This window comes from Oratosquilla oratoria, chromosome 7 (assembly GCF_046742065.1).
Source record: "Oratosquilla oratoria isolate Oo_2021 chromosome 7, ASM4674206v1, whole genome shotgun sequence".
Classification (NCBI taxonomy): domain Eukaryota; kingdom Metazoa; phylum Arthropoda; class Malacostraca; order Stomatopoda; family Squillidae; genus Oratosquilla; species Oratosquilla oratoria.
In genome coordinates, this window is record NC_134783.1 from 43,665,308 (window position 1) to 43,677,830 (window position 12,523).

General features: G+C 40.6%; 1 protein-coding gene across 2 annotated transcripts in view; it reads left to right on the plus strand.

Annotated features, from left to right (window-relative positions):
* Fim (plastin-2 fimbrin) overlaps positions 1–12,523 on the plus strand; it is a 129,615-nt gene that overhangs the window by 110,379 nt on the left and 6,713 nt on the right. The window contains exons 1-9 of one of the 2 annotated variants that reach the window (XM_076188161.1): positions 6,757–6,864; positions 7,512–7,667; positions 8,912–9,174; positions 9,432–9,595; positions 9,703–9,901; positions 10,225–10,330; positions 11,100–11,316; positions 12,097–12,235; positions 12,347–12,486. In XM_076188161.1, the coding sequence (XP_076044276.1) occupies positions 6,784–6,864; positions 7,512–7,667; positions 8,912–9,174; positions 9,432–9,595; positions 9,703–9,901; positions 10,225–10,330; positions 11,100–11,316; positions 12,097–12,235; positions 12,347–12,486 (1,465 nt within the window). In that variant the 5' untranslated portion in view covers positions 6,757–6,783. Of the gene's footprint in view, positions 1–6,756; positions 6,865–7,511; positions 7,668–8,911; positions 9,175–9,431; positions 9,596–9,702; positions 9,902–10,224; positions 10,331–11,099; positions 11,317–12,096; positions 12,236–12,346; positions 12,487–12,523 lie in introns of those variants that run through there. The other variant, XM_076188160.1, reaches the window with a different exon arrangement.

A 12,523-nucleotide genomic window follows, 5' to 3' on the forward strand; every position in this document is an offset into this window, starting at 1 on the left:
TTCTTGTGTTGCTGAATCGAAATTCATCCATGTAATTGTGTTTTCAGGCGTTACGAGAATCGATCTTTTCTACATTTTGTATTGTGTGTGTGTGTGCGCGCGCACGTGTGTGTATGTGCATGCAATCATTTCACTTTCACTGCTAAACAGAGCAGCATCTGCCACGCCACTCCTGCAATCTTCTCAATATAGTCAATGCTAAGGGATATGGAAATTGATTCAGCAGCCCTCCAGTTTTCCGTGACCGAAAGGGTGCCCTTCCCCGTCCTTCCTCACGCCATTTTCATTTATCTTCTTCACACCAGATAACTCTCCCCCCTCCTCCTCCACCACCACCTCTTATCTCCCCCACCTCCCATCCTCCCCAGGCCTTCCACCTTGAGTGAACCCCCCTCCCCCTCCCACCACCACCACCTTCCCACCACCCCACCCCGCGCACAGGATGTCTTTCTCATCGTCGCTGTCGGCGCCTCCTCCTCCTCTTGCTGGGGGTGGGGGGCGTTTCCGGGTGGGGGGGCTGAAGGGGGTCTCGGCCATGCTCGCTTTATTAGTCTGCTTTGTTGCAGTTCATGCTCAAATCTCGCGTCTGTGTGTATATGTATATATATATATATATATGAGAAATTCGCTAGTAACAGCGACATCAATCCGATAATTTTATGACCGCCGCATGCAGGATTCGAGTGGCCGAAAACAGTGGGTTCGAATCCTGCATGCGACTGTCATAAGAATTATCGGATATATATATATATATATATATGTGTGTGTGTGTGTGTGTGTGTGTGTGTGTGTGTGTGAGTGAGTGAGTGAGTGAGTGAGTGAGACAAGGAAAAGGAAGCACAATATAAGCCTCCCTGGCTGTCGAAGGAGGTGAGAGGCGGAGGAAAACTAAGACGAAGGCAAAGAGGGCTGCCAAAAGGAGGAGGAAGAGGAGGAGGAAAAGAACGAAGACGGCGCTGGCGAGTTGCTGTGAGCATGCGGGGTACATGTCCTCAGCGAGGTGCACGTGGAGGAGGAGGTGGAGGGGTGACAGTTAGTGGCTGGATAGTGCCACTCTTACTGCCAGGCCCGGTATCACGTCTAACGCTCCATGGACGGTTGAGTCTTAGGAGTTTTTGTTCGTTACTACAAGGTCTTGCTGGTCCGTTAGAATTTCTCCACCTCTGTTTAATTGTCCTAATTCCATATTATATATGCGTTATTTAGAATTGCAATGTCTCGGTAATAGCGGAAATTATTTATTGTTGAGGCGAGAAGGTTGAGGTGAACCTCAAATGGAGTCTTCATGTATAGTAGCGTCGGACGCGTTAGTGACGTCATGTCGACTTGTAGAATATTTTCAACTTTTGTGAACGGAATTTATCATCCTGTATTTCGGTTTCGTTATTTTTAGTACGTCATTCCTGAAGTGTTTAGACAATTTGAGGAAGCTCGGATCAGTTTAGATGTATAACGGCTGGTATTCTTCTCCATAGTATTTGTTATATAACGTCTTGTATAAATATGTACCAGGTAATCAATAAACTGTTGTCAAACAAATATGACCCTCATGCAGGTTGATAGACAAAAGGCTTTGATGTAAGGTGTGTGTGTGTGTGTGTGTGTGTGTGTGTGTGTGTGTGTGTAAAGCATCAGGCGAACCTTACAATGTTTGACATTGCGACTCGGTCGAGACGACATTCAGTCTCAAATTCGCAGCCTCGTCAGAATAAAAATGTCTAGTTTTAACCAGAATGAAATTAACAAGTGACACCGCAGCGTTAGTATAGGGAAAATATCATAAGCCGAATTAGTGTGGCATTAGTTAGAAGAAAATTATTATGAGCTAAATAATATACAGGGTTGATAGAGTATAGTTATGGAATACTGTAACTTGCACAGTTTGCAGGCTGTTTGTGTATATGTAAAAATGATTGCTACCTCAGAGGAACTAAATAAATATAATGGATAACGACAGAACTGCCGTATCGAATGTACTTGATTGTACAGCAAACATAGTGGATTAGTGCAACACTCGTGGGGTCCTGTCGATGCCTCCATCGGTCAAACATAATTTTAATTTTATTTTTGCCCAGCCAGGTATGTTAATGACGGTGAGAGACGGCTCGGAGGGAGGGGGTGAGGGGGTGGGGTGGGGTGGAGTCTCTGGGTGGGCGGTGAGTTCGGGAGGAAGGGAGGGGAGGTGCGGTGATGCTGGGGGCTCAGTTGGAGCATCGAGGTTCAAGGTCATTTGAAGCAGTGCGGTTCACAATGGTAGTAAAGTTGGCGGTGCACATGCATGCACTGGAAACTCTCTCTCTCTCTCTCTCTCTCTCACACACACACACACACACATACATTAATGTCTAGGTGTGTTAGAAAATTAGAGAATAGGAGACAGGACTGATCACATGAAGAATCATCACCCCAGACTTCGACAGGGTGACAATTTTTCATGTGGGCAATCCTAGGGTGGCCATTCTTCATGTGGGCCATCTTGGGTTTACGATTCTTCATCAGGTGGGATCTTATGGGGTGACGATTCTTCATGTGTGCGACCGGACCGGACCCAACGAGCGTTGCTCCTTTCCTGTATACTACAGCTAGGTAACACACACACACACACACACACACACACACACACACACACACACACACACACACACACACACACACACAGGTATTCAGCCTCTTGACCTACCTGCCCGCCTACATTTCGACCAGTGTCTTTCGCAAGATGTGTGGAGATTTCTTGAGTGGATTAATTTAGTAATAGGTCTAACCTGCACTCCACTTGGGACAATATTTTAGAGTCTCGGTGAAAGCGACGCAACTTGACCGAGCCGGATAGGATTTTTTTCCCCAAATCATTGCGAAAGGTATAGATAGTGTGTGTGTATGATTTCATCATAGTCTTTAGATCACATACTGGATTCGTTGTAGTTGTTACCCACGGATGAGTACGATCTGCGGGTAATGCTATGATTTTTACAAATACGCACTCGCGTGCGCGCGCACACACTACACATCTCCAGTCCCAAGGGAAAGTGATGACCGTTTTAGATTTAATTAAACGTTAATTTAAAGTACTCTTTCGAAGGACGGTCATTATCTTGTTTTCACGTCTTGTATCACTGTCACCATTGGTTCAGACATTATGATCATTCTTGTTTTATTATCACATAGGTAGTTTTAATGTAGTCTCGTCTTGAAGACTGTACAGAGACCCGTGTTTCCTCTCACGACATTTAACCTGTTTTCTTTTTTCTTCCGTTGTGTATGGCTTTCCAGTTCTTCACGTGATGTAGCCAATCCCCTCTCTTCACCCTATCTTGTTTTGTCTCCTGATCAACAGCAACGAACTGTGTGTGTGTGCGCGCGCGCGCGCGTGTGAACGCATATTTCACCATGTTCTTTGATAAAATACGGGATTCGCATCAACACCATCAAGGTGGGCTGGTATCACTGCTGTACCTTTTCTCTTCTACATTGGAAGTTGAGATGATATATACTGAATAATGGACCCAACGCACGCACAATCCATCGAATAAGCAATCGTGAAGTTCTTTCCCAAGGGGTCCCACCTCCGACTTTGGAAACAGCACGTTAATTTGACTTAACCAACCCTTCTTTAACATACTGTCAAAAAATCATTATGGTTATGAAATTTAAGATTTGGTCAGTTATATCGTCAGAGTATCAAGAGGACAAATCATTCGAATTTGCAGTCTTATCAGTAAAGGTGGCGTCACACTAAGCATTTCTAGCTAGCATGCGACTTGCTCTTGCTACTTAGTTTGAGTAGAAACGACTTCGGTTACGATCTTTTGTTTTTCACATTTCCAAATGTCAAATTACTCTTACGTCATATGGTGAGAAGCTGAATGACGAACTAAGAGCTATACGAATGTTAGACACATTGTTGAGATGGTCTTACGGAAGCCTAGAATATTGTCACTGAAGTATTTTTTTTTTACTCAAACGAGGTAGCAGAAGCAAGTAGCATGCTAGCCTAGTGTGCCGCCACGGCTATATTCCGTGCGCCACATCCTGGTTGCTCACTGCGAGGAGAGAAGTACCAAATAATTTTTCATTAATTATTTCATTATTATTATTTGTTTTTTAATTCTTTCAGTGTCAACTAGAGTAGAGAACTAAGATCAATCTATTAAAATTGGTGTATTATGTTTTCGGGGGAGGGGAAATTTATATTGTCTCCAGTTTATATGAAAACAAAGTTCGAAGCTTCAAAGCAAACGTTTTTGAAGTGGAATTGGGAATTTGGGTTTTGTGCATTTCGGTTATATGTAATGCGGCCATTTTACAACATTCTTCGCTCTTATTTCTTCTCCCACTTAATTACCTCTCCTTCCTCTTCATTCCCCCCTCCCTCCATCTTCTTCCTCCCCCCCTCCTCCCTCTTTTTCCTCCATCGTCTTCCTTCCCCCTCCTCCCTCTTCGGTCATCCTTCCCCCGCTTCCCTCTTCTTCCTCCCCCCTCCTCCGTCCTTTGGTCAATATGATCTGCAAATATCGTATACACGGTGTTGATGGCTGCGTTTCTTTCCGTCAGGAGACTGAAACTTCGACCTGAAGAAACTTGTGGTTTATCCACACGAGTGAGTGTAGGGGACAGGAGGCTGATGATGGTACATTTGAAGAAATTGGGACTTTAGGGAAATAGGCAAGAACTAGTTTACCAATAGAAGGATTAACGAATGGAATAGGCTTAGTAACCATGTAGTGAGCACTGAAACAATCGGTTGTTTTAAAGAAGGTTGAATAACTTTAATGGATAGGTGGTAATGGGCAAGGAACTGTCTAGTGTAGGCCTTATGGTCTCCTTCATATGTTGTACACTGTGGCATGGAATAAGTTTCCTGGACTGGAGAGGTGCACTTTTTGCTCCCTCCTTTTTTTTTTTATTCTTTTATTTATAACCTAAATTATAATCACATAATTTACCAAATACATTGTGTGTGTTAAACAGATTTATATGCCTAAATTATAGGTCACCGCATGTAATGTAAAGAAATATACTGTGTGTATTTAAGCATCGTAAACAATGTTGGTGTAAGAAAATAGACTTGGGCATATTACCAGACGAGTTGCAGAAAGTGCTTTTGACCTTTTGAACCTCTTGTGAGCCATTTAAGGAGCTGCTAAGTTCATTTGCTGGCACAGCAGACGCCTATGACCTTGGCGTGGGGTCGGGGTAGTGCCAGGGGATGGGGAGGGGGGGCGATGCGCGATAATAGAATTGTTTTTCAGTGGGTCCTTTTACCAGCGCAATATTTTGAATTCCCTTTTATTATTATTATTATTTTTTTTTTCCATAATGAAGTTGTGGTTCACACATTCCACGTGTCACAATGTTAAAGGTTAAATGTCTGGGTTTTTAATTTGGAACTTGGGGAAAGGACCCGTTTGAAAAGAGTTGATCGTGAGCTATGGGGTGAGGATATTTACTTTTTTCTTCTAAGCAAGATTTATTTATTTATTTATTTTTGTAACCGCATGCTTTTTAGTTGTAGCGTGTGCGTACTCTTGCCACAATTATCTCTAGGCTCTTGATAAGGAAAGGGAAGTCGAGTAGGTGCGATAGAGTAGTGATACTGAACTCTCTCCCCCTCCCCTCTCTTTTGAGTGTTTGCGAGTTATCCAAATTTTCGTCTTTATACCTCTCTTGAACTAAATAAAATGGGAGTAATGTTTCCTTTGATTTTAGTCTTAGACTTGAATTATTTAAACTAACGTTCAAGTGAGTTGTTGGTTTTTGTATGTCATTGCCAAGCATGTTTAGATAATGGGGCAAGATAACTGGTTATTTTGGTCCTTGAATTTATTTTTTTTTTTTATAATATAAAAGAATGGTAAGAGGTTCTGTAGTATGCACGAGATTGTATTGTCAGTTACCATAGTGAGAAATTAGGTACAAGAGATAAAACTCCATACCAATAAATGGTGGTGCTTGTTTTGTTCTTGGGTATTGGTAGGTCTTGATTTTGATGTGAATAGGTTATTGAGAGATTTCCCACCATTGAGTGGTCAGTATCTTGTGGTGTCAAGGGCAGAAATACGTGTCTAATTTTGTGTGATCTTATCTTGAAGGTCTGGACAGTACGAGATAGTGAAGGAATAGTAGTGACTTCCTCATTCATCATGAGGGTTTTCTAATTGCACTGTGTTCATGCTTTGAAAATGAAGTTGTCTGTCATTAATTATGATATTTTATTGAAGTGATAAAAAAAAAATGTGATCTATGTTGTGGTGGTGGTGGGATTCCTTTCTGTAAATGTTAATGCTTAGCAGTGACAGAATTGATCAGGATAGTTTAACTCCGTCACTCAGCAGGACCCTTGGCTGGATAAAATTGTCAGGCAACAGTCAGAATGATTGTGCATTGTTAATAGCAATAAAATGGCCATGTAGGGTGATTGCATGTGTTACACAATTGGCACTGATAACATAATCATTTAGTTCCTGTCATAGATTGTTATCTATTCCTGTTAATCTCTTCTATACCCGGTAGTACTTATCCTTTCACTCAGCCTGGAGTGAAGTTAGTTCTGTCATCTTTGTAGCACTCCCTTTGCATGGAAGGGGTAAATAATTTTTACTTTTCTGAAATGCAGTTGGTTTAAAGTGGGAGGGATGTGTCCATTACATGATAGCAGTTTTGTACAATTATAGGAAGCAATACAGAAAACGAGTTGAGTAGATTTAATATATGTGTTGATATTTGTGCAATATAATATTGTAGGCAAATGCTTTGCAGAAATAATTTACAAGGTCAAATTTAGCCATGGAGATTATGGACATTCAGCGTTGGGACTCATTCATTGAGTTCTTGGAAGACTTAAAGGATGAATATTATTATAACAAGGTGAGAGGCTCTTTGGTCAGCCAGTGGTTCATGGAGAGGGATTAATTCTTAGTATTCTTATGTTCCTTGTCTTTACAATTTGTATGATTTGATATGTATATATTTACAATTTAGTTTACTAAAAATTTACAGTTTATGATAGTGCAACTGTTGGAAGGCGTACATTATAATGGAAATTAAATTTTAAATTATTGTGTAGCCAAAGTTGAAAATACAGAAAATATTCTCCAGCCTTATGTTGGTTTTTCTCTTATATGGCAGTTATTTGATATTTTACTGACAATTTAGTTTTTAGCAGATGAAAACTTTTCAATTCCGTTTTGTTTTTTGGCATTTTTTAATGAAATTTTGCATTTTAATTATTAGTGGCATTACTTGTTTTTCTAGATGACATTTCTGAATTGGCATGAAAAATTTACTGCCCGAAAAAAAAAAAAAAAATAGCAGTGATGTGCTGAAATGGGAGGTACATTAATTGGGTTCCACTGTGTAGGTAATGGGTGTGGACTGGACTCTACCCCCTTATTTCATACTTTTAAGTGCTTACAGAACAGTTCTCTATTTGTACATGTATTAAGACTTTCATTATTGTTTTCATGTCTAATTTGTAAACATTTTATATTAAAACTCTTAAATTTTGTTCACAGATTGACCGTGATGGCAATGGATACATCGACATGTCAGAGCTCAAGAGCGCTCTTGAGATCGTGGGGTTCAAGCTGCCACAATGGCAAGTGCGCAAGATGGTGGAGGACTGGGATAAGAGTGCTGACGGCAGACTCTCCTTTGATGAATTCCAAAACGTAAGTTAACATTGTGTCCTTCTCTAAAGTATTTAAAAGTTGTGTTGTTTGAACACGGGACCAGTAACTAATGCTTGTGTGATCAAACAGAATTATCTTTTTGCCATCCATCTTCAAAATGATCAGCATTCACACCTCCATTGGTGCACTCACTCTCTGGACTGGGCTGAGGATTATGTTCATTAAACTTTGTATCTTCTCCACATTTTCATGTTAAAAGTGATTTTCGTGAAAACTGGTCACAAAAACAGTATCACACTAATAATTGTTGCCTGGAACACCATAGTCCTACAGTGGTTGGCAGTGATCTTTTGGCCCTACCATAGATTTCTGAGAAGAAATGTTGTCTGTTGTAATCCTTTGTAACTGTTTGTCATCATGTAGTAGGAGGGGAGGCGGTTGCAGGTTGCCAACTCTGAAAAAGTGGAGGAAATAGTGTTGATAGCAAAAACAAAGCTAGTAAATGAAAGGGTTTAGGTTAGTAGAGAAAAATGTCTAGGCCATTCAGAGATATTTTGTAATGTTTATATTATTTACAGAGGAAGTAGTCCCTTTGGGGCTACAGAGAGTAGGATGCCTAGTCCTATCCCAGTCCTGTTCTTGTCATCTTTTGACTCAAGTGGGGACACTCAGTGGTATAGGGCAGTATTAAGGGTGGGGGGGACAGTCATAGTATAATAAAGTAGCATAATTTCTCTATGGATAGATTTCCTCTATCACAGACAAAATGATGTTATGTAGAATCACCCCATATAGACCCTAAAGTATCAGCTGCATGTTACTGAGCAAATTTTAACCCCAAAATAACATGCAGCCAATATCCCAGATGGGGTATTGCCCAGATGCAATGCTTCTGATCCAGGGATGACCCATCATTCAAGAGGAGCCAAGAAAAGAGGGAGGGAGGGGTGGTGGTGAATGGGAGTGAAGTATGTGGGGTGGGACTTTGGCTACATCCTTTATAGGGGGGTGGGGGGAACCGTACATAGGACCTATAATTTTGCCCCTCTCCCATTCATTCTTTCTTTCAAAGGTCATTCCATGTCCAGGCAACCAGAGTATTCGCTATTATGCCCATTTTCTAAGCAGTTTATCCTGGGTTGCTTCATGTCTCATATGAAGCTGGTATAGTTTTCATCATAATTTTAGGTTGAAACTCTTTAGAATTCATTGTTTATTATTAGTTTACAGTGGTAGAAGGGTAGAAATTTTGTGTATGGATGTTAATTTTTGTTATTTTGCAGATGTGTGCTGGTCTGAAAGCTCAAGATATTGCAAGTACTTTCAAGAAAGTAGTAAGCAAACGTGAGAATTTGGAAACTTTAGGAGGAATGTCTACTGCATCATCAGAGGGCACAACACACTCTGTCAGGCTAGAAGAACAGTTAGCTTTCTCAGACTGGATTAATACCAATCTGGGGCACGATGCTGACCTGCGGCACCTTTTACCACTTGATTCAGAAGGCAAGACACTGTATGACAAGGTCAAGGATGGCATTCTTTTATGGTGAGTAGTAGTTAATGGTTGTATATGCCTCTGTTGATTAACTCCTTTAAGAGATGTGATAATCATGTCTTTGCTTTTCATAAGTGAAAGATGATGCTTGTCATATGTTTTGTAGTTTGTTAAAGTGGTCCAGGTATTATATGATAAAAGATGTTTAAGAAAAGTATCCTCTTAAAGAAAATTCATTTGTGGCATATTATAAAAGTAGCTAAGGTGAATTGATGCTTTGGATTAATTGTACAATTCTTTTCACGCAGCAAAATCATCAACCACTCCTGCCCAGACACAATAGATGAACGTGCCCTGAACATGCGTAATTTGACCCTGTACACCAAACACGAAAATCTCACATTGGCTCTTACATCTGCACAAGCTATTGGGTGTAATGTAGTCAACATTGATGCCCATGACCTTGCTAAGGGTAAGTTGAAAAACCCAAGGGAAGAAAAAATATTTGAGAAAAAATGAACATGTGAGAATAATATGAAAGATTGTTTGGACATTGTTAAATTGCTTTTCTTCATACAGGTAAACCACATTTGGTTTTGGGTCTTTTGTGGCAAATCATTCGAATTGGTCTGTTCAATCAAATCACCCTGGAACATTGTCCTGGTTTGGCCAACTTGCTTGCTGATGGTGAGAAGATTGACGAGTTGATGAAATTGTCACCCGAAGCCATTCTGCTGCGCTGGGTTAATCACCACCTTGACCGTGCTGGTGTCAACAGGTAAGAAACCTAGGTTCCAATAAGACATTGTTGCTCTTGAATTTTGGTGCAGTATACTGTATATGTTCTTGTACTGGGAGATTGATCATGATTGCATTTTTATGGTCATGAAAGCTTGTTTTAGTAGGAAAGAGTACTTTTTAAGTCACAGAGAAAAGCTAGTTTAGTTCTGTTGAAGTCGAAGTTCATCTCTTTAAAGCAGTGTAACAAGTACAACTAATTTTTCTTAATCATTTTTGGTTATGTGTTGATATATTTCAGGCATTGTAAGAACTATTGCTAATTTTTCTTAACAAGTTCTGGTTATGTTTGATGTGTTTCAGGCGTTGTAACAACTTCACCAATGATATTAAGGATTCAGAGATCTACACATACCTCCTGAAACAGATTGCACCTGGAGATTCAGGTGTGACAATGGAGGCCATGTCGGTAAGTGTACAGTTCATGTTCTGCTTGTGGTGTGTCTTGTGAATGTGATGTCCTCTTCAGGAGTAGGTGTTGGAATGTTATGCATATATTTGTTGAATAGTGTATAGAACAAAACCTTGCTGGACTGTTGGTTATGTTCAGTTTTTGAAGTGACTTGTATGTTCCATGTGTACAGTCTGAAAGGTATTTTGCCAGTCATCATTGTTTTCAGTGTAGAGATGTTATCTTGTCTATGAAGACCAGTTGTTGGATATAAAAAGCCTTGTGTATGCCTACTGTGTTAAGTATTGTTGAGGATGGTTGTATCAAGACTGGAAGAAGAAAAGTAAGATAATAGAAGCCTAGGGAGCTGTAGTTTTTGAAGAAGGGCAGTGGGTGGGTTACAGGGATGACCATCCAGGAGGACATAAGATGAGAAGAAAGAAGGGGTCGTGGATGGGAGTGGGTACTTGCATTTTGACTTGGCTACCTCCAAATTTCAAGGAGGGAAAAGCCAATGGTATTTAGATAGAATTTTGGACATAAATAATAGGAAGATGATTGCTATGGAAGTGAAATGCAGGTAATGTACAAGAGTGGGTGTAAAGGAGAGCATGAGAAAAAAGTTGAATGAAATATCTGGGGCATTCAAGAAAAATTGAAGTGGAAAGTGGAAGCATTGCTGACAAAAGGGGAAGGAGGGTGAAAGAAATCAGTAGCGAAAAATGTATATACATTTTGGATTGGTTATAATCTGATTTAGTACATATTTGTTGCATGTTTTTTGTAGGAACATGACATGATGAGACGTGCAGAGCTTATGTTGCAACAAGCAGAGAAGTTGGGCTGCCGAAGCTTCCTCACACCACATGATGTGGTGGAAGGTGTTTACAAACTCAATGTGGCCTTTGTGGCCAATCTCTTCAACAATCATCCTGGTTTGGACAAACCAGAAAATGTGGACCTTGAAGGGCTTGACCATATTGAAGAAACAAGGGAAGAGAAGAGTAAGTAGAAAACTCCTGGTAGGAATTGAGGTTTTAGAATACATTGGAGTGTAGGAAAGTAACCATCATCTGTACTTTCTGCTCTGTTCAGCTCTCCCTTCTCTCCCTCAGAAAGGTTGTATGAAGGTAGAATAATCATTTTAACCTCTTTGGTAGAATGACGCCTATGTAGGCATCATGAGGTGCAAGTGGATACACAAGGATGCAGGCATCAGCATCTTGATTATATATATGTAGTTGTACACGAGTTACCCCCAGATTCTGTGAACTAATTTGATCACATTTTCTGTGTTTATTGTTACTCAGAGCAAAAGAGAACGAGTAACATGGCGGTGACTATAATTTATAATGGGGGTAATGTGATGCATCATACATATGGCAGCTGCTCCGCACGAGTATTTGACCTGAAGTGGTTAATTGCTACCTTGTTTCACTGACTGGAAACCTGCAGCCTCATAGGACTTTAACACCCCCCACCCCACCCCCAGGGAAATCTGTCTGGACATTTAGCTATGAATGAAATTAAGAGTGTTTTTGTTATTAGGTTTTTGGGAGCTTTTGTTCATGGGCCACTGATTAAATGAAACTACCTTGCTGCATTGCTTATGACAGCAGGGTAGTGGACGAGATGCAGGGATGACCTGTCATCCAGGAGGAGCCGAGAAAATAGGGAGGTAGGGATGGTGAATTGGAGTGGAGTATATGGGGATGAAATGGGTGGGAGTAGATTTTTGTCTATGGCTTCGGCTACCTTGTTATTATGTTATTTATTTATTTCAGCATACCGCAACTGGATGAACAGCATGGGTGTGTCTCCACATGTTAACTGGCTGTACTCAGACCTTGCTGACGGACTGGTCATCTTCCAGCTGTATGATGTTATTCGTCCAGGCATCGTGGAATGGAAGCGCGTACACAAGTAAGCACAGGATTTTGGTACTGTATTGTCTGGTTTTCCATATTGTTATTGAACAGGCGAGTCATCAAGTTTATAATTTTTTTCTTAAATATTTTCTCCTCGTTTTTATAGGAAGTTCAGCAAGTTGAAGAAGTTCATGGAGAAGTTGGAAAACTGCAACTATGCTGTAGAGTTAGGCAAACAGCTCAAATTTAGTTTGGTGGGCATTGCTGGACAAGATCTTGCTGATGGCAACCCGACACTCACACTGGGTAAGTAGAGTTGGACTTCACCACATATGTTAGTTAA